We start from the raw sequence: 20530 nt of genomic DNA, 5'->3' as shown, positions 1-20530 counted from the left end.
ACCCGTAGTATATACTCTGTCTATGTACACTAGGTAAGACCTGGGCATACATATACCCGTAGTATATACTCTGTCTATGTACACTAGGTAAGACCTGGGCATACATATACCCGTAGTATATACTCTGTCTATGTACACTAGGTAAGACCTGGGCATACATATACCCGTAGTATATACTCTGTCTATGTACACTAGGTAAGACCTGGGCATACATATACCCGTAGTATATACTCTGTCTATGTACACTAGGTAAGACCTGGGCATACATATACCCGTAGTATATACTCTGTCTATGTACACTAGGTAAGACCTGGGCATACATATACCCGTAGTATATACTCTGTCTATGTACACTAGGTAAGACCTGGGCATACATATACCCGTAGTATATACTCTGTCTATGTACACTAGGTAAGACCTGGGCATACATATACCCGTAGTATATACTCTGTCTATGTACACTAGGTAAGACCTGGGCATACATATACCCGTAGTATATACTCTGTCTATGTACACTAGGTAAGACCTGGGCATACATATACCCGTAGTATATACTCTGTCTATGCACACTAGGTAAGACCTGGGCATACATATACCCGTAGTATATACTCTGTCTATGTACACTAGGTAAGACCTGGGCATACATATACCCGTAGTATATACTCTGTCTATGTACACTAGGTAAGACCTGGGCATACATATACCCGTAGTATATACTCTGTCTATGTACACTAGGTAAGACCTGGGCATACATATACCCGTAGTATATACTCTGTCTATGTACACTAGGTAAGACCTGGGCATACATATACCCGTAGTATATACTCTGTCTATGTACACTAGGTAAGACCTGGGCATACATATACCCGTAGTATATACTCTGTCTATGTACACTAGGTAAGACCTGGGCATACATATACCCGTAGTATATACTCTGTCTATGCACACTAGGTAAGACCTGGGCATACATATACCCGTAGTATATACTCTGTCTATGCACACTAGGTAAGACCTGGGCATACATATACCCGTAGTATATACTCTGTCTATGCACACTAGGTAAGACCTGGGCATACATATACCCGTAGTATATACTCTGTCTATGTACACTAGGTAAGACCTGGGCATACATATACCCGTAGTATATACTCTGTCTATGTACACTAGGTAAGACCTGGGCATACATATACCCGTAGTATATACTCTGTCTATGTACACTAGGTAAGACCTGGGCATACATATACCCGTAGTATATACTCTGTCTATGTACACTAGGTAAGACCTGGGCATACATATACCCGTAGTATATACTCTGTCTATGTACACTAGGTAAGACCTGGGCATACATATACCCGTAGTATATACTCTGTCTATGTACACTAGGTAAGACCTGGGCATACATATACCCGTAGTATATACTCTGTCTATGTACACTAGGTAAGACCTGGGCATACATATACCCGTAGTATATACTCTGTCTATGCACACTAGGTAAGACCTGGGCGGACCATCCCCTCTATTTTGGTTAGTGCACCAGGTGGTGCTAGTTAGGTAAGTAGTGGGTAGGCAGGTAAGGTAGGAGAGGGGGCTTTGACATTTACTTTCTTTGCTTTGGTTCCGTTCAGCCCCTTTTCCCCAAAATTACCGTGTGCTGGAATAAATTCCTTGTAAACGGTACCACTCTCTGCCTTTGTCATCCTTACTCGCACCTACAGTCCCATACCTCTTTCACACCACGGGGAGTTGAGTTGTAGCAGGGTGTTGCATTCCCTCTTCCTAGACCAAAATAATGGTGTTCCAAAAAAGGTCCAGTCGCCAGGACCCCAAATACAAATTCCATCCAGACACCGATGCCCTAGAGCACACAAACTATACATACCTCGGCCTAAACATCAGCGCCACAGGTAACTTCCACAAAGCTGTGAACGATCTGAGAGACAAAGCAAGAAGGGCCTTCTACGCCATCAAAAGGAACATAAAATTCAACATACCAATTAGGATCTGGCTAAAAATACTTGAATCAGTTATAGAACCCATTGCCCTTTATAGTTGTGAGGTCTGGGGTCCGCTCACCAACCAAGAATTCACAAAATGGGACAAACAACAAATTGAGACTCTGCATGCAGAATTCTGAAAAAATATCCCCAGTGTACAACGTAAAACACCAAATACTCCATGCAGAGTAGAATTAGGCCGATACCCGCTAATTATCAAAATCCAGAAAAGAGCCGTTAAATTCTACAACCACCTAAAAGGAAGCGATTCCCAAACCTTCCATAACAAAGACATCACCTACAGAGAGATGAAACTGGAGAAGAGCCCCCTAAGCAAGCTGGTTCTGGGGCTCTGTTCACAAACACAAACAGACCCCACATAGCCCCAGGACAGCAACACAATTAGACCCAACCAAATAATGAGAAAACAAAAAGATAATTATTTGACAAATTGGACAGAATTCCCAAAAACCAGAGCAAACTAGAATGCTATTTGGCCCTAAACAGAGAGTACACAGCGGCAGAATACCTGACCACTGTGACTGACCCAAAATTAAGGAAAGCTTTGACTATGTACAGACTCAGTGAGCATAGCCTTGCTATTGAGAAAGGCCGCCGTAGGCAGACATGGCTCTCAAGAGAAGACAGGCTATGTGCACACTGCCCACAAAATGAGGTGGAAACTGAGCTGCACTTCCTAACCTCCTGCCAAATGTATGACCATATTAGAGACACATATTTCCCTCAGATTACACAGATCCACAAAGAATTCGAAAATAAACCCAATTTTGATAAACTCCCATATCTACTGGGTGAAATACCACAGTGTGCAATCACAGCAGCAATATTTGTGACCTGTTGCCACGAGAAAAGGGCAACCAGTGAAGAACAAACACCATTGTAAATACAACCCATATTTATGTTTATTTATTTTCCCTTTTGTACTTTAAACAGTTACAACACTGTATATATAGATAATATGACATTTCAAATGGTCTTTATTCTTTTGGAATGTCATGTTTATGGTTCATTTTTATTCTTTATTTCACTTGTGTTTATTATCTACTTCACTTGCTTTGGCAAATGTTAACATATGTTTCCCATGCCAGTAAAGCCCTTAAATTGAATTGACTCCACTAATTCCCACCAGAGTTTGTGTGTGTGTGTGTTTGCGTGTGTGTGTGTGGCACAAACACAAATCTATTTCTCACGGCACGACTAACGTATCGACATAGAATGTCTTTACTGTGGTGTAGGTTATTGTGTTGTAACTGTGAGAGCAGTCTAATGAAGAGTGTGTGTGTGTGTGTGTGTGTATGTATGTACCTGGCCAGCAGTATGCCCTGGTACTCCTCTAGCTGTCTCATGAAGGAGGGGTTAGGTTTGGTGACGGCACGTTGCTCCTTAACATGGTCAAATGCCCTCTCCAGGTCCCAGCCATACTCCTTCATAGCGTAGGCTATCACTGTGGACGCAGAGCGACTCACACCCATCTTACAGTGCACCAGACACTTAGCTCCCGCTTTCCTACAGAGGCACAGACGGATGTTCTTTAACACACCCTACAACTGGTTAAGGGACTGACGTAGGAGAACAGAGACCGAGAGAGAGTAGCGAGAGAGGGAGAGAGTAGAGGGAGAGGAGTGTAGAGCGAGAGAGGAGCGTAGAGCGAGAGACCGAGAGGAATGTAGAGCGAGCGAGAGAGGAGTGTAGAGCGAGAGACAGAGAGGAATGTAGAGCGAGCGAGAGAGAGGAGTGTAGAGCGAGAGAGGAGCGTAGAGCGAGAGACAGAGAGGAATGTAGAGCGAGCGAGAGAGAGGAGTGTAGAGCGAGAGACAGAGAGGAATGTAGAGCGAGCGAGAGAGAGGAGTGTAGAGCGAGAGACAGAGAGGAATGTAGAGCGAGAGCGAGAGAGAGGAGTGTAGAGCGAGAGAGAGGAGTGTAGAGCGAGAGACAGAGAGGAGTGTAGAGTGAGCGAGAGAGGAGTGTAGAGCGAGAGACAGAGGAATGTAGAGCGAGCGAGAGAGAGGAGTGTAGAGCGAGAGAGGAGTGTAGAGCGAGAGAGGAGTGTAGAGCGAGCGAGAGAGAGGAGTGTGGAACGAGCGAGAGAGAGGAGTGTAGAGCGAGAGGGAAAGGAGTGTAGAGCGAGAGAGAGAGGAGTGTAGAGAGCGAGCGAGAGGAGTGTAGAGCGAGAGAGAGAGAGAGGAGTGTAGAGCGAGAGAGAGGAGTGTAGAGCGAGCGAGAGAGAGGAGTGTGGAACGAGCGAGAGAGAGGAGTGTAGAGCGAGAGGGAAAGGAGTGTAGAGCGAGAGAGAGAGGAGTGTAGAGAGCGAGCGAGAGGAGTGTAGAGCGAGAGAGAGAGAGGAGTGTAGAGAGCGAGCGAGAGGAGTGTAGAGAGTGAGCGAGAGGAGTGTAGAGAGCGAGCGAGCGAGAGGAGTACATTTTACATTTTAGTCATTTAGCAGACGCTCTTATCCAGAGCGACTTACAGTAGTGAATGCATACATTTCATGTATTTTTATTTAAAAAAATAATAATAATTGTAATGGCCCCCCGTGGGAATCGAACCCACAACCCTGGCGTTGCAAACACCATGCCCTACCAACTGAGCCACAGTGAAGGAGTGTAAAGAGCGAGAGAGAGGAGTGTAGAGCGAGAGAGAGAGAGAGAGGAGGACTGTAGAGCGAGCGAGAGACAGAGAGGAATGTAGAGCAAGCTAGAGAGAGGAGTGTAGAGCGAGAGACAGAGAGGAATGTAGAGTGAGCGAGAGAGAGGAGTGTAGAGCGAGAGAGAGGAGTGTAGAGCGAGAGACAGAGAGGAATGTAGAGCGAGCGAGAGACAGAGAGGAGTGTAGAGCGAGAGAGGAGCGTAGAGCGAGAGACAGAGAGGAATGTAGAGCGAGCGAGAGAGGAGTGTAGAGCGAGAGACAGAGAGGAATGTAGAGCGAGCGAGAGAGAGGAGTGTAGAGCGAGAGAGGAGCGTAGAGCGAGAGACAGAGAGGAATGTAGAGCGAGCGAGAGAGAGGAGTGTAGAGCGAGAGAGAGAGAGGAATGTAGAGCGAGAGAGAGAGAGGAGTGTAGAGCGAGAGAGAGGAGTGTAGAGCGAGAGACAGAGAGGAGTGTAGAGCGAGAGACAGAGAGGAGTGTAGAGCGAGAGACAGAGAGGAGTGTAGAGCGAGCGAGAGAGGAGTGTAGAGCGAGAGACAGGAATGTAGAGCGAGCGAGAGAGAGGAGTGTACAGCGAGAGAGGAGCGTAGAGCGAGAGACAGAGAGGAGTGTAGAGCGAGAGAGGAGTAGAGCGAGAGAGGAGTGTAGAGCGAGCGAGAGAGGAGTGTAGAGCGAGCGAGAGAGAGGAGTGTAGAGCGAGCGAGAGAGAGGAGTGTAGAGCGAGAGGGAAAGGAGTGTAGAGCGAGAGGGAAAGGAGTGTAGAGCGAGAGGGAAAGGAGTGTAGAGCGAGAGGGAAAGGAGTGTAGAGAGAGAGAACGTGTAGAGAGAGAGAAAGTGTAGAGAGTCCACACAGACCAGAGTCAGTCGGCCAGTCCGGTAGTGACTCACTTGGCTCTGGAGATGAACTTGTAGGTGTCGTTCCAGTAGGCTAGCAGGTCTGTAGCCTCCTCATCATACACACGGATGTTATGGTATTCAAACACACCTGGGAAGAAGTTGTCGATCTCCCTTGTCACGTTCAGAATATACATCACACTGGGGGGGGGGGGGTGGAGAGAAAGGTGGACAGGTTGTCAGTATAGATGTGTAGGCAAAGTAGAGCTAAATAGAATTTATGTTGAGCAGTGCAGTATGGGAGTAGTAGTTCTCCAGAGCATGCCTTACCCACTGTCCTGCAACTCCTCCAGATTGGATGCGTTCCACTCAGAGCCCTGGAGGGAAACCAAAAATATATGAGAGCCAGACAGACAGACGAGCCAGAGAGCCAGAGAGACGAGCCAGAGAGCCAGAGAGACGAGCCAGAGAGCCAGACAGACGAGCCAGACAGACGAGCCAGACAGACGAGCCAGAGAGCCAGACAGACGAGCCAGAGAGCCAGAGAGACGAGCCAGACAGACGAGCCAGACAGACGAGCCAGACAGACGAGCCAGACAGACGAGCCAGAGAGCCAGACAGACGAGCCAGACAGACGAGCCAGAGAGCCAGACAGACGAGCCAGACAGACGAGCCAGAGAGCCAGACAGACGTGCCAGACAGACGAGCCAGAGAGCCAGACAGACGAGCCAGACAGACGAGCCAGAGAGCCAGACAGACGAGCCAGACAGACGAGCCAGAGAGCCAGACAGACGTGCCAGAGAGCCAGACAGACGAGCCAGACAGACGAGCCAGAGAGCCAGACAGACGTGCCAGAGAGCCAGACAGACGAGCCAGACAGACGAGCCAGAGAGCCAGACAGACGGACAGAGAGCCAGACAGACGAGCCAGAGAGCCAGACAGACGAGACAGACAGACGAGCCAGAGAGCCAGACAGACGAGCCAGACAGACGAGCCAGAGAGCCAGACAGACGAGACAGAGAGCCAGACAGACGAGCCAGAGAGCCAGACAGACGGACCTACCAGGTAAACATGGTTGAATATCTCAGTGGGACTGTCCATCTGACCCAGGATCAGGATCATCTCATTGTCTATGTACTCCTTAAACTCACACAGGTTACACACCATGTGCACCTCCAGCTCTGTGCGGATCTAGAACAGAACACACAGGTTAAACACACACACCACACACACACACACACACACACACACACACACACACACACACACACACACACACACACACACACACACACACACACACGACAGAACACACAGGTTAAACACACACACAGACAGACAGACAGACAGACAGACAGACAGACAGACAGACAGACAGACAGACAGACAGACAGACAGACAGACAGACAGACAGACAGACAGACAGACAGACAGACAGACAGACAGACAGACAGACAGACAGACACACACACACACACACGACAGAGCACACAGGTTAAACACACACACACAAGACATGCATTTCCAACACGCTACTACCAGAATACGACAACTAAGAGAGTATGTTATGCACACACACACACACACACACACACACCTCTTTGCAGGTGACATTCTCCAGGTCTTTCTGCATCATAATCTCTCTCAGACGAGTGTTGATCAGACGCTCCATCCTCTCTCTTTCAGTCGGCCTGGAAACACGCGGCGCCAGTCAAAGTTTTTCTTTTCTCAAGGTTTTACTGCTAACCTACAAAGCATTAAATGGGCTTGCTCCTACCTATCTCTCCGATTAGGTCCTGCCGTACATACCTACACGTACGCTACGGTCACAAAACGCAGTCCTCCTTACTGTCGCTAGAAAATCAACCTAAAAACAGCTGGAGGCAGGGCTTTCTCCTATAGAGATCTATTTTTATGGAATGGTCTGCCTATCCATGTGAGAGACGCAGACTCGGTCTCAACCTTTAAGTCTTTATTGAAGACTAATCTCTTCAGTAGATCCTATGATTGAGTGTAGTCTGGCCCAGGAGTGTGAAGCTGAACGGCAAGGCACTGGAGCAACGAACCGCCCTTGCTGTCTCTTCCTAGCCGGTTCCCCTCTCTCCACTGGGATTCTCTGCCTCTGAACTTATTATGGGGGCTGAGTCACTGGCTTACTGGTGCTCTTCAATGCAGTGCCTAGGAGGGCTGAGTCACTGGCTTACTGGTGCTCTTCAATGCAGTGCCTAGGAGGGGTCCACCCATCGTGCCAGGCTTTTTTCACGATACTTGACTTGAGTGGGTTGAGTCACTGACGTGATTTTCCGGTCCGTTTTTGCGTCCCGTCGGGCTCGTGCGGTGGACGAGATATTCGTGGGCTATACTCAGCCTTGTCTCAAGGTAGTAAGTTGGTGGTCTGTTGATATCCCTCTAGTGGTGTGGGGGCTGTGCTTTGGCAAAGTGAGTGAAGTTATATCCTGCCTGGTTGGCCCTGTCCGGGGGTATTGTCGGACAGGGCCACAGTGTCCCCCGACCCTCCTGTCTCAGCCTCCAGTATCTATGCTGTAATAGTCTATGTGCCAGGGGGCTAGGGTCAGTATGTCCTATCTGAACTTAAGTATTCTCTCTCCCTCTCTCCCCTAGGACCATACCTACCTGGCCTGATGACTCCTGGCTTTCCCCAGTCCACCTTGTCGTGCTGCTGATCCAGTTTCTGCTGTTTTGCCTGTGGCTATGGAACCCTGACCTGTTACCTTGTCCCGGATCCTCTCCTGACATTTACTCCTGAGTTGCTGACCTGTTGCACCCTCTACAAACATTGTGATTATTATTTGACCCTGCTGGTCATCTATGAACATCTTGAAGAACAACCTGGCCTTAAATGTCCATGTACTGTTATCTTCACCCGGCACAGCCAGAAGAGGACTGGCCACCCCTCAGTGCCTGGTTCCTCTAGGTTTCTTCCTAGGTTCCTGCCTTTCTAGGGAGTTTTTCCTAGCCACTGTGCTTCTACATCTTTATTGCTTGCTGTTTGGGGTTTTAGGCTGGGTTTCTGTTCAGCATTTTGTGACATCTGATGTAAAAAGGGCTTCATAAATACATTTGATAAGTGTTTGTGTGAGATCACCCTCCTCCTTGACTTCAAAACAAGACGCTGACCCTTTCATTCCTCCTTCCTTCCATCCATCTTTCATAACCCCTCCCCCTCCCCCTCTACCCCTTCCCCTCCAGTTCTACCTGTTCTCCAATTTCCAGCACCACTATGTGAGATTTTAACTATAACAAATATTGTCTATTATATTGACAAGATAGTCGAGTGACTGGCTCTAACAATGGAAATATATGTCCACAAAGATGGAAGGCAGGAGGAAGGAGGCAAGATCAGGTGGGACCATTCTAGCCAATGAGAGGGCAGATAGGCGTGTGAACAACAGGCCATAGAGATAGATAGAGGACTCATCTTTGTATGTGTGCCATTATAGTGTTTGTGGCAGCATTGAGGCCATCTCCATTTTAAAGTAGTACATTTCCTTCTTCATTGGCTGATTACTCCCAACTCATAGGAATCCCCCAGCCAGTTGTCTACTTTTAAATGGTAGAAGCCCTTAATGGCAATGGCCAAGTTAAAACGGGTTATATCCATGATGAGTCCTCCATCTATCTCTCTGACTATTTCTAGAAGGTTCTCTTTTGGTCCATAGAAACAGAACTGATGATGTTAAAACACTCCCTCTAATCTTGATTCATTCAAATGAGACTATAATCACAAGCCCAGCAGACTGGGCTCATGACAGAGTTAGTCCTTAGGTCCCAAGCTTAAAGATGAGCTCTGTGCAAAGCATTCTGGGAAGACTCCTGGTGCTGTGAAGCTCAATAAACATGTAAACATACATGTCACTACACACTGGGTGTTTCTCAAAACGCATACTACCGTGCTCCGAGCACGTAAATTGGAGAACGGGAGGGTCGGAGTATGAGTCCAAATGAAAGTATGCGAAACGGAGCACGGAGTGGACTTCTCGGATGCCTACTCCGTTTGTACATATTTTGAAGCATGCATCAATGCAAGCTTCAACGGAATGCACAGAAATATGACCAAAACATGCCCATTCACATCTCATGTTTTCTGACTACAATATGTTATCGTGATACACTAATAAATAAATACATTCTGTGTTAATTTTGGCATGTTTGCGTAGATCGCAAGCCCATAGTAAGTCAATAGGGCTAACTGGCTAGCTAAAACTGTTAGCTAGCTAGCTACAACTGTTAGCTAGCTAGCTACAACTGTTAGCTAGCTAGCTACAACTGTTAGCTAGCTAGCTACTACTGTTAGCTAGCTAGCTACCCACAAAGAATTTACATCTACCTTGCGTAACATTATTTTTAGGTCATTTTTGTCTGTTTAACTAGCTGACTAGCTACATTAATATGAGTCACATATTGCTAGCGGATTATTATGAAGTAAAACATTTGCTTTGAGTATATCTTGTTTCATCTCTATTGTTGCCATTGTCCTGGCTGGAAGATGCTTCTCAAATGTTTTCTGCATTTTCCACACTCTCGTCCTCCCAAGAGTGTCCAGTAATTAAGAGAACGTCCTGGGAGAATGCACTCTGGGCACGGTAATCTGCATATTGAGAAACACCCACTCTTTATTTTACTGGGCATCTGTTTTTAATGCTATAATCAAGTGATTCAGATATCCAATTTATTAATAACACATGTTGGAAAATAAACTTGAACCAGTCCAACACGTTATGGGAGGCTGTCTGTGACACTCACACGTCAGAGAAGAGCACGGGACCGTCGGCATGATGTGATTGAACGTCCTGCATGGCGTTCCACTCGTTGATGCGTGATTGGTCAGAGGAGACCCGACTCTGGTAGTAGCTGACCCAGGTCAGGAACAGGCTGCCGGGGAAGTAGTTATGACAACGAGCCACCTCACACGCCTTGTGGAGCGACTGCAGAGCAGACCTGGTAGGGGAGAGAGAGTGGGTGGAGGAGAGAATATAAAGAGAGAGGGGTGGTGGGAGAAGAGAGGGAGAAAGAAAGAAAGAGAGAGGGGTGGAGGGAAGAGAGAGGGGGTGGAGGGAAGAGAGAGGGGGGGTGGAGGGAAGAGAGAGAGAGCGAGAGAGAGGGGTGGAGGGAAAAGAGAGAGGGGTGGAGGGAGGAGAGAGGGGGGCGGAGGGAGGAGAGAGGAGGGAGGAGAGAGAGGGGTGGAGGGAGGAGAGAGGGGAGTGGAGGGAGGAGAGAGAAGGGTGGAGGGAGGAGAGAGGGGGGCGGAGGGAGGAGAGAGGGGGGTGGAGGGAGGAGAGAGAGGGGTGGAGGGAGGAGAGAGAGAAGACAGAAGAGAGCGAGGGGTGGAGGGAAAAGAGAGAGGGGTGGAGGGAAAAGAGAAAGAGAAATTGATCATTGGTGGGACATTTAGATGGTAAATGGTATGCAAGGTAAACTAATCAAGATATATCAGAAAACACTAGCTAACACGGTGCAAACATACCAATAAACAGCATATTGAAAGGTGAAGACCTAAAACGGTGTACTCACCACATGGCCTGCACTGATACAGGCTTGAATACATGGACCCTGTTATCAGTGGACACACTGAAACCCCTGACAGAGAGGAAAGGAGGGAGAAACAGAGGGACAGAGGAAAGGAGAGGGACAGAGGAAAGGAGAGGGACAGAGGAAAGGAGAGGGACAGAGGAAAGGAGAGGGACAGAGGAAAGGAGGGAGAGAGAAAATGAGGGAGAGAGAAACAGAGGGAGAGAGAAACAGTAGAACAGAGGAAAGGAGGGAGAGAGAAAATGAGGGAGAGAGAAATGGAGGGAGAGAGAAACAGAGGGAGAGAGGAAAGGAGGAAGAGAGGAACAGTAGAACAGAGGAAAGGAGGGAGAGAGAAACGGAGGGACAGAGGAAAGGAGGGAGAGAGAAACGGAGGGACAGAGGAAAGGAGGGAGAGAGAAAAGGAGGGACAGAGGATCAAACAAGCAGTCAAACTCCTCTGAACCATACGTCAGTATAGTGTGTTGGTCTGTCAGTATAGTGTGTTGGTCTGTCAGTATAGTGTGTTGGTCTGTCAGTATAGTGTGTTGGTCTGTCAGTATAGTGTGTTGGTCTGTCAGTATAGTGTGTTGGTCTGTCAGTATAGTGTGTTGGTCTGTCAGTATAGTGTGTTGGTCTGTCAGTATAGTGTGTTGGTCTGTCAGTATAGTGTGTTGGTCTGTCCTGTCAGTATAGTGTGTTGGTCTGTCAGTATAGTGTGTTGGTCTGTCAGTATAGTGTGTTGGTCTGTCAGTATAGTGTGTTGGTCTGTCCTGTCAGTATAGTGTGTTGGTCTGTCAGTATAGTGTGTTGGTCTGTCAGTATAGTGTGTTGGTCTGTCAGTATAGTGTGTTGGTCTGTCCTGTCAGTATAGTGTGTTGGTCTGTCAGTATAGTGTGTTGGTCTGTCCTGTCAGTATAGTGTGTTGGTCTGTCAGTATAGTGTGTTGGTCTGTCAGTATAGTGTGTTGGTCTGTCAGTATAGTGTGTTGGTCTGTCAGTATAGTGTGTTGGTCTGTCAGTATAGTGTGTTGGTCTGTCAGTATAGTGTGTTGGTCTGTCCTGTCAGTATAGTGTGTTGGTCTGTCCTGTCAGTATAGTGTGTTGGTCTGTCAGTATAGTGTGTTGGTCTGTCAGTATAGTGTGTTGGTCTGTCCTGTCAGTATAGTGTGTTGGTCTGTCAGTATAGTGTGTTGGTCTGTCCTGTCAGTATAGTGTGTTGGTCTGTCAGTATAGTGTGTTGGTCTGTCAGTATAGTGTGTTGGTCTGTCCTGTCAGTATAGTGTGTTGGTCTGTCAGTATAGTGTTGGTCTGTCCTGTCAGTATAGTGTGTTGGTCTGTCAGTATAGTGTGTTGGTCTGTCCTGTCAGTATAGGGTGTTGGTCTGTCAGTATAGTGTGTTGATCTGTCCTGTCAGTATAGTGTGTTGGTCTGTCAGTATAGTGTGTTGGTCTGTCAGTATAGTGTGTTGGTCTGTCAGTATAGTGTGCTGTCCTGTCAGTATAGTGTGTTGGTCTGTCAGTATAGTGTGTTGGTCTGTCAGTATAGTGTGTTGGTCTGTCCTGTCAGTATATTGTGTTGGTCTGTCAGTATAGTGTGTTGGTCTGTCCTGTCAGTGTAGTGTGTTGGTCTGTCCTGTCAGTATAGTGTGTTGGTCTGTCCTGTCAGTATAGTGTGTTGGTCTGTCCTGTCAGTATAGTGTGTTGGTCTGTCAGTATAGTGTGTTGGTCTGTCAGTATAGTGTGTTGGTCTGTCCTGTCAGTATAGTGTGTTGGTCTGTCAGTATAGTGTGTTGTCCTGTCAGTATAGTGTGTTGGCCTGTCAGTATAGTGTGTTGGTCTGTCAGTATAGTGTGTTGGTCTGTCCTGTCAGTATATTGTGTTGGTCTGTCAGTATAGTGTGTTGGTCTGTCCTGTCAGTGTAGTGTGTTGGTCTGTCCTGTCAGTATAGTGTGTTGGTCTGTCCTGTCAGTATAGTGTGTTGGTCTGTCAGTATAGTGTGTTGGTCTGTCAGTATAGTGTGTTGGTCTGTCCTGTCAGTATAGTGTGTTGGTCTGTCCTGTCAGTATAGTGTGTTGGTCTGTCCTGTCAGTATAGTGTGTTGGTCTGTCAGTATAGTGTGTTGGTCTGTCAGTATAGTGTGTTGGTCTGTCCTGTCAGTATAGTGTGTTGGTCTGTCAGTATAGTGTGTTGGTCTGTCCTGTCAGTATAGTGTGTTGGTCTGTCCTGTCAGTATAGTGTGTTGGTCTGTCAATATAGTGTGTTGTCCTGTCAGTATAGTGTGTTGGTCTGTCAGTATAGTGTGTTGGTCTGTCAGTATAGTGTGTTGGTCTGTCCTGTCAGTATAGTGTGTTGGTCTGTCAGTATAGTGTGTTGGTCTGTCAGTATAGTGTGTTGGTCTGTCAGTATAGTGTGTTGGTCTGTCAGTATAGTGTGTTGGTCTGTCCTGTCAGTATAGTGTGTTGATCTGTCAGTATAGTGTGTTGGTCTGTCCTGTCAGTATAGTGTGTTGGTCTGTCCTGTCAGTATAGTGTGTTGGTCTGTCAGTATAGTGTGTTGGTCTGTCAGTATAGTGTGTTGGTCTGTCCTGTCAGTATAGTGTGTTGGTCTGTCCTGTCAGTATAGTGTGTTGGTCTGTCCTGTCAGTATAGTGTGTTGGTCTGTCAGTATAGTGTGTTGGTCTGTCAGTATAGTGTGTTGGTCTGTCAGTATAGTGTGTTGGTCTGTCCTGTCAGTATAGTGTGTTGGTCTGTCAGTATAGTGTGTTGGTCTGTCAGTATAGTGTGTTGGTCTGTCAGTATAGTGTGTTGGTCTGTCAGTATAGTGTGTTGGTCTGTCCTGTCAGTATAGTGTGTTGGTCTGTCCTGTCAGTATAGTGTGTTGGTCTGTCTGTCAGTGTAGTGTGTTGGTCTGTCAGTATAGTGTGTTGGTCTGTCAGTATAGTGTGTTGGTCTGTCAGTATAGTGTGTTGGTCTGTCAGTATAGTGTGTTGGTCTGTCCTGTCAGTATAGTGTGTTGGTCTGTCAGTATAGTGTGTTGGTCTGTCCTGTCAGTATAGTGTGTTGGTCTGTCAGTATAGTGTGTTGGTCTGTCCTGTCAGTATAGTGTGTTGGTCTGTCCTGTCAGTATAGTGTGTTGGTCTGTCCTGTCAGTATAGTGTGTTGGTCTGTCAGTATAGTGTGTTGGTCTGTCAGTATAGTGTGTTGGTCTGTCAGTATAGTGTGTTGGTCTGTCCTGTCAGTATAGTGTGTTGGTCTGTCAGTATAGTGTGTTGGTCTGTCCTGTCAGTATAGTGTGTTGGTCTGTCAGTATAGTGTGTTGGTCTGTCCTGTCAGTATAGGGTGTTGGTCTGTCAGTATAGTGTGTTGGTCTGTCAGTATAGTGTGTTGGTCTGTCCTGTCAGTATAGTGTGTTGGTCTGTCAGTATAGTGTGTTGGTCTGTCCTGTCAGTATAGTGTGTTGGTCTGTCCTGTCAGTATAGTGTGTTGGTCTGTCCTGTCAGTATAGTGTGTTGGTCTGTCAGTATAGTGTGTTGGTCTGTCAGTATAGTGTGTTGGTCTGTCCTGTCAGTATAGTGTGTTGGTCTGTCCTGTCAGTATAGTGTGTTGGTCTGTCCTGTCAGTATAGTGTGTTGGTCTGTCAGTATAGTGTGTTGGTCTGTCAGTATAGTGTGTTGGTCTGTCCTGTCAGTATAGTGTGTTGGTCTGTCAGTATAGTGTGTTGGTCTGTCCTGTCAGTATAGTGTGTTGGTCTGTCAGTATAGTGTGTTGGTCTGTCCTGTCAGTATAGTGTGTTGGTCTGTCAGTATAGTGTGTTGGTCTGTCAGTATAGTGTGTTGGTCTGTCAGTATAGTGTGTTGTCCTGTCAGTATAGTGTGTTGGTCTGTCAGTATAGTGTGTTGGTCTGTCCTGTCAGTATATTGTGTTGGTCTGTCAGTATAGTGTGTTGGTCTGTCCTGTCAGTGTAGTGTGTTGGTCTGTCCTGTCAGTATAGTGTGTTGGTCTGTCCTGTCAGTATAGTGTGTTGGTCTGTCAGTATAGTGTGTTGGTCTGTCAGTATAGTGTGTTGGTCTGTCCTGTCAGTATAGTGTGTTGGTCCTGTCAGTATAGTGTGTTGGTCTGTCCTGTCAGTATAGTGTGTTGGTCTGTCAGTATAGTGTGTTGTCCTGTCAGTATAGTGTGTTGGTCTGTCAGTATAGTGTGTTGGTCTGTCCTGTCAGTATAGTGTGTTGGTCTGTCAGTATAGTGTGTTGGTCTGTCAGTATAGTGTGTTGGTCTGTCCTGTCAGTATAGTGTGTTGGTCTGTCAGTATAGTGTGTTGGTCTGTCCTGTCAGTATAGTGTGTTGGTCTGTCCTGTCAGTATAGTGTGTTGGTCTGTCCTGTCAGTATAGTGTGTTGGTCTGTCAGTATAGTGTGTTGGTCTGTCAGTATAGTGTGTTGGTCTGTCCTGTCAGTATAGTGTGTTGGTCTGTCCTGTCAGTATAGTGTGTTGGTCTGTCCTGTCAGTATAGTGTGTTGGTCTGTCAGTATAGTGTGTTGTCTGTCAGTATAGTGTGTTGGTCTGTCAGTATAGTGTGTTGGTCTGTCCTGTCAGTATAGTGTGTTGGTCTGTCCTGTCAGTATAGTGTGTTGGTCTGTCAGTATAGTGTGTTGGTCTGTCCTGTCAGTATAGTGTGTTGGTCTGTCAGTATAGTGTGTTGGTCTGTCCTGTCAGTATAGTGTGTTGGTCTGTCAGTATAGTGTGTTGGTCTGTCCTGTCAGTATAGTGTGTTGGTCTGTCAGTATAGTGTGTTGGTCTGTCAGTATAGTGTGTTGGTCTGTCAGTATAGTGTGTTGTCCTGTCAGTATAGTGTGTTGGTCTGTCAGTATAGTGTGTTGGTCTGTCCTGTCAGTATATTGTGTTGGTCTGTCAGTATAGTGTGTTGGTCTGTCCTGTCAGTGTAGTGTGTTGGTCTGTCCTGTCAGTATAGTGTGTTGGTCTGTCCTGTCAGTATAGTGTGTTGGTCTGTCAGTATAGTGTGTTGGTCTGTCAGTATAGTGTGTTGGTCTGTCCTGTCAGTATAGTGTGTTGGTCTGTCCTGTCAGTATAGTGTGTTGGTCTGTCCTGTCAGTATAGTGTGTTGGTCTGTCAGTATAGTGTGTTGTCCTGTCAGTATAGTGTGTTGGTCTGTCAGTATAGTGTGTTGGTCTGTCCTGTCAGTATAGTGTGTTGGTCTGTCAGTATAGTGTGTTGGTCTGTCAGTATAGTGTGTTGGTCTGTCCTGTCAGTATAGTGTGTTGGTCTGTCCTGTCAGTATAGTGTGTTGGTCTGGTCTGTCAGTATAGTGTGTTGGTCTGTCAGTATAGTGTGTTGTCCTGTCAGTATAGTGTGTTGGTCTGTCAGTATAGTGTGTTGGTCTGTCAGTATAGTGTGTTGGTCTGTCAGTATAGTGTGTTGGTCTGTCAGTATAGTGTGTTGGTCTGTCAGTATAGTGTGTTGGTCTGTCCTGTCAGTATAGTGTGTTGGTCTGTCTGTCAGTATAGTGTGTTGGTCTGTCAGTATAGTGTGTTGGTCTGTCAGTATAGTGTGTTGGTCTGTCAGTATAGTGTGTTGGTCTGTCCTGTCAGTATAGTGTGTTGGTCTGTCCTGTCAGTATAGTGTGTTGGTCTGTCAGTATAGTGTGTTGGTCTGTCCTGTCAGTATAGTGTGTTGGTCTGTCCTGTCAGTATAGTGTGTTGGTCTGTCCTGTCAGTATAGTGTGTTGGTCTGTCAGTATAGTGTGTTGGTCTGTCCTGTCAGTATAGTGTGTTGGTCTGTCCTGTCAGTATAGTGTGTTGGTCTGTCAGTATAGTGTGTTGGTCTGTCAGTATAGTGTGTTGGTCTGTCCTGTCAGTATAGTGTGTTGGTCTGTCCTGTCAGTATAGTGTGTTGGTCTGTCAGTATAGTGTGTTGGTCTGTCAGTATAGTGTGTTGGTCTGTCAGTATAGTGTGTTGGTCTGTCCTGTCAGTATAGTGTGTTGGTCTGTCCTGTCAGTATAGTGTGTTGGTCTGTCCTGTCAGTATAGTGTGTTGGTCTGTCAGTATAGTGTGTTGGTCTGTCAGTATAGTGTGTTGGTCTGTCAGTATAGTGTGTTGGTCTGTCAGTATAGTGTGTTGGTCTGTCCTGTCAGTATAGTGTGTTGGTCTGTCCTGTCAGTATAGTGTGTTGGTCTGTCCTGTCAGTATAGTGTGTTGGTCTGTCAGTATAGTGTGTTGGTCTGTCCTGTCAGTATAGTGTGTTGGTCTGTCCTGTCAGTATAGTGTGTTGGTCTGTCCTGTCAGTATAGTGTGTTGGTCTGTCAGTATAGTGTGTTGGTCTGTCAGTATAGTGTGTTGGTCTGTCAGTATAGTGTGTTGGTCTGTCCTGTCAGTATAGTGTGTTGGTCTGTCAGTATAGTGTGTTGGTCTGTCCTGTCAGTATAGTGTGTTGGTCTGTCAGTATAGTGTGTTGGTCTGTCCTGTCAGTATAGTGTGTTGGTCTGTCAGTATAGTGTGTTGGTCTGTCAGTATAGTGTGTTGGTCTGTCCTGTCAGTATAGTGTGTTGGTCTGTCAGTATAGTGTGTTGGTCTGTCCTGTCAGTATAGTGTGTTGGTCTGTCCTGTCAGTATAGTGTGTTGGTCTGTCCTGTCAGTATAGTGTGTTGGTCTGTCAGTATAGTGTGTTGGTCTGTCAGTATAGTGTGTTGGTCTGTCCTGTCAGTATAGTGTGTTGGTCTGTCCTGTCAGTATAGTGTGTTGGTCTGTCCTGTCAGTATAGTGTGTTGGTCTGTCAGTATAGTGTGTTGGTCTGTCAGTATAGTGTGTTGGTCTGTCCTGTCAGTATAGTGTGTTGGTCTGTCAGTATAGTGTGTTGGTCTGTCCTGTCAGTATAGTGTGTTGGTCTGTCAGTATAGTGTGTTGGTCTGTCAGTATAGTGTGTTGGTCTGTCAGTATAGTGTGTTGTCCTGTCAGTATAGTGTGTTGGTCTGTCAGTATAGTGTGTTGGTCTGTCCTGTCAGTATAGTGTGTTGGTCTGTCAGTATAGTGTGTTGGTCTGTCCTGTCAGTGTAGTGTGTTGGTCTGTCCTGTCAGTATAGTGTGTTGGTCTGTCCTGTCAGTATAGTGTGTTGGTCTGTCAGTATAGTGTGTTGGTCTGTCAGTATAGTGTGTTGGTCTGTCCTGTCAGTATAGTGTGTTGGTCTGTCCTGTCAGTATAGTGTGTTGGTCTGTCCTGTCAGTATAGTGTGTTGGTCTGTCAGTATAGTGTGTTGGTCTGTCAGTATAGTGTGTTGGTCTGTCAGTATAGTGTGTTGGTCTGTCCTGTCAGTATAGTGTGTTGGTCTGTCAGTATAGTGTGTTGGTCTGTCAGTATAGTGTGTTGGTCTGTCCTGTCAGTATAGTGTGTTGGTCTGTCCTGTCAGTATAGTGTGTTGGTCTGTCTGTCAGTATAGTGTGTTGGTCTGTCAGTATAGTGTGTTGGTCCTGTCAGTATAGTGTGTTGGTCTGTCAGTATAGTGTGTTGGTCTGTCCTGTCAGTATAGTGTGTTGGTCTGTCCTGTCAGTATAGTGTGTTGGTCTGTCCTGTCAGTATAGTGTGTTGGTCTGTCAGTATAGTGTGTTGGTCTGTCCTGTCAATATAGTGTGTTGGTCTGTCAGTATAGTGTGTTGGTCTGTCCTGTCAGTATAGTGTGTTGGTCTGTCAGTATAGTGTGTTGGTCTGTCCTGTCAGTATAGGGTGTTGGTCTGTCAGTATAGTGTGTTGGTCTGTCAGTATAGTGTGTTGGTCTGTCAGTATAGTGTGTTGTCCTGTCAGTATAGTGTGTTGGTCTGTCAGTATAGTGTGTTGGTCTGTCCTGTCAGTATATTGTGTTGGTCTGTCAGTATAGTGTGTTGGTCTGTCCTGTCAGTGTAGTGTGTTGGTCTGTCCTGTCAGTATAGTGTGTTGGTCTGTCAGTATAGTGTGTTGGTCTGTCAGTATAGTGTGTTGGTCTGTCCTGTCAGTATAGTGTGTTGTCTGTCCTGTCAGTATAGTGTGTTGGTCTGTCCTGTCAGTATAGTGTGTTGGTCTGTCAATATAGTGTGTTGTCCTGTCAGTATAGTGTGTTGGTCTGTCAGTATAGTGTGTTGGTCTGTCCTGTCAGTATAGTGTGTTGGTCTGTCAGTATAGTGTGTTGGTCTGTCAGTATAGTGTGTTGGTCTGTCCTGTCAGTATAGTGTGTTGGTCTGTCCTGTCAGTATAGTGTGTTGGTCTGTCTGTCAGTATAGTGTGTTGGTCTGTCAGTATAGTGTGTTGTCCTGTCAGTATAGTGTGTTGGTCTGTCAGTATAGTGTGTTGGTCTGTCAGTATAGTGTGTTGGTCTGTCCTGTCAGTATAGTGTGTTGGTCTGTCCTGTCAGTATAGTGTGTTGGTCTGTCGTATAGTGTGTTGGTCTGTCAGTATAGTGTGTTGGTCTGTCCTGTCAGTATAGTGTGTTGGTCTGTCAATATAGTGTGTTGGTCCTGTCAGTATAGTGTGTTGGTCTGTCAGTATAGTGTGTTGGTCTGTCCTGTCAGTATAGTGTGTTGGTCTGTCAGTATAGTGTGTTGGTCTGTCAGTATAGTGTGTTGGTCTGTCCTGTCAGTATAGAGTGTTGGTCTGTCCTGTCAGTATAGTGTGTTGGTCTGGTCTGTCAGTATAGTGTGTTGGTCTGTCAGTATAGTGTGTTGTCCTGTCAGTATAGTGTGTTGGTCTGTCAGTATAGTGTGTTGGTCTGTCCTGTCAGTATAGTGTGTTGGTCTGTCCTGTCAGTATAGTGTGTTGGTCTGTCCTGTCAGTATAGTGTGTTGGTCTGTCAGTATAGTGTGTTGGTCTGTCCTGTCAATATAGTGTGTTGGTCTGTCAGTATAGTGTGTTGGTCTGTCCTGTCAGTATAGTGTGTTGGTCTGTCAGTATAGTGTGTTGGTCTGTCCTGTCAGTATAGGGTGTTGGTCTGTCAGTATAGTGTGTTGGTCTGTCAGTATAGTGTGTTGGTCTGTCAGTATAGTGTGTTGTCCTGTCAGTATAGTGTGTTGGTCTGTCAGTATAGTGTGTTGGTCTGTCCTGTCAGTATATTGTGTTGGTCTGTCAGTATAGTGTGTTGGTCTGTCCTGTCAGTGTAGTGTGTTGGTCTGTCCTGTCAGTATAGTGTGTTGGTCTGTCAGTATAGTGTGTTGGTCTGTCAGTATAGTGTGTTGGTCTGTCCTGTCAGTATAGTGTGTTAGTCTGTCCTGTCAGTATAGTGTGTTGGTCTGTCCTGTCAGTATAGTGTGTTGGTCTGTCAATATAGTGTGTTGTCCTGTCAGTATAGTGTGTTGGTCTGTCAGTATAGTGTGTTGGTCTGTCCTGTCAGTATAGTGTGTTGGTCTGTCAGTATAGTGTGTTGGTCTGTCAGTATAGTGTGTTGGTCTGTCCTGTCAGTATAGTGTGTTGGTCTGTCCTGTCAGTATAGTGTGTTGGTCTGGTCTGTCAGTATAGTGTGTTGGTCTGTCAGTAT

General features: G+C 46.4%; 1 protein-coding gene across 1 annotated transcript in view; it reads right to left on the bottom strand.

Annotated features, from left to right (window-relative positions):
- LOC106603982 (protein phosphatase Slingshot homolog 2) overlaps positions 1-20530 on the bottom strand; it is a 58674-nt gene that overhangs the window by 8990 nt on the left and 29154 nt on the right. Inside the window, exons 7-13 of the mRNA XM_082974806.1 lie at positions 11026-11091; positions 10258-10452; positions 7091-7184; positions 6556-6684; positions 5824-5870; positions 5548-5694; positions 3321-3521 (exon numbers count right to left, since the gene is read on the bottom strand). Of these exons, the coding sequence (XP_082830932.1) occupies positions 3321-3521; positions 5548-5694; positions 5824-5870; positions 6556-6684; positions 7091-7184; positions 10258-10452; positions 11026-11091 (879 nt within the window). The remainder of the gene's footprint in view (positions 1-3320; positions 3522-5547; positions 5695-5823; positions 5871-6555; positions 6685-7090; positions 7185-10257; positions 10453-11025; positions 11092-20530) is intronic.

Source organism: Salmo salar, chromosome 04 (assembly GCF_965601325.2).
Source record: "Salmo salar chromosome 04, fSalSal1, whole genome shotgun sequence".
Lineage (NCBI taxonomy): Eukaryota > Metazoa > Chordata > Actinopteri > Salmoniformes > Salmonidae > Salmo > Salmo salar.
This window is presented reverse-complemented; position numbering and strand designations above follow the sequence as displayed.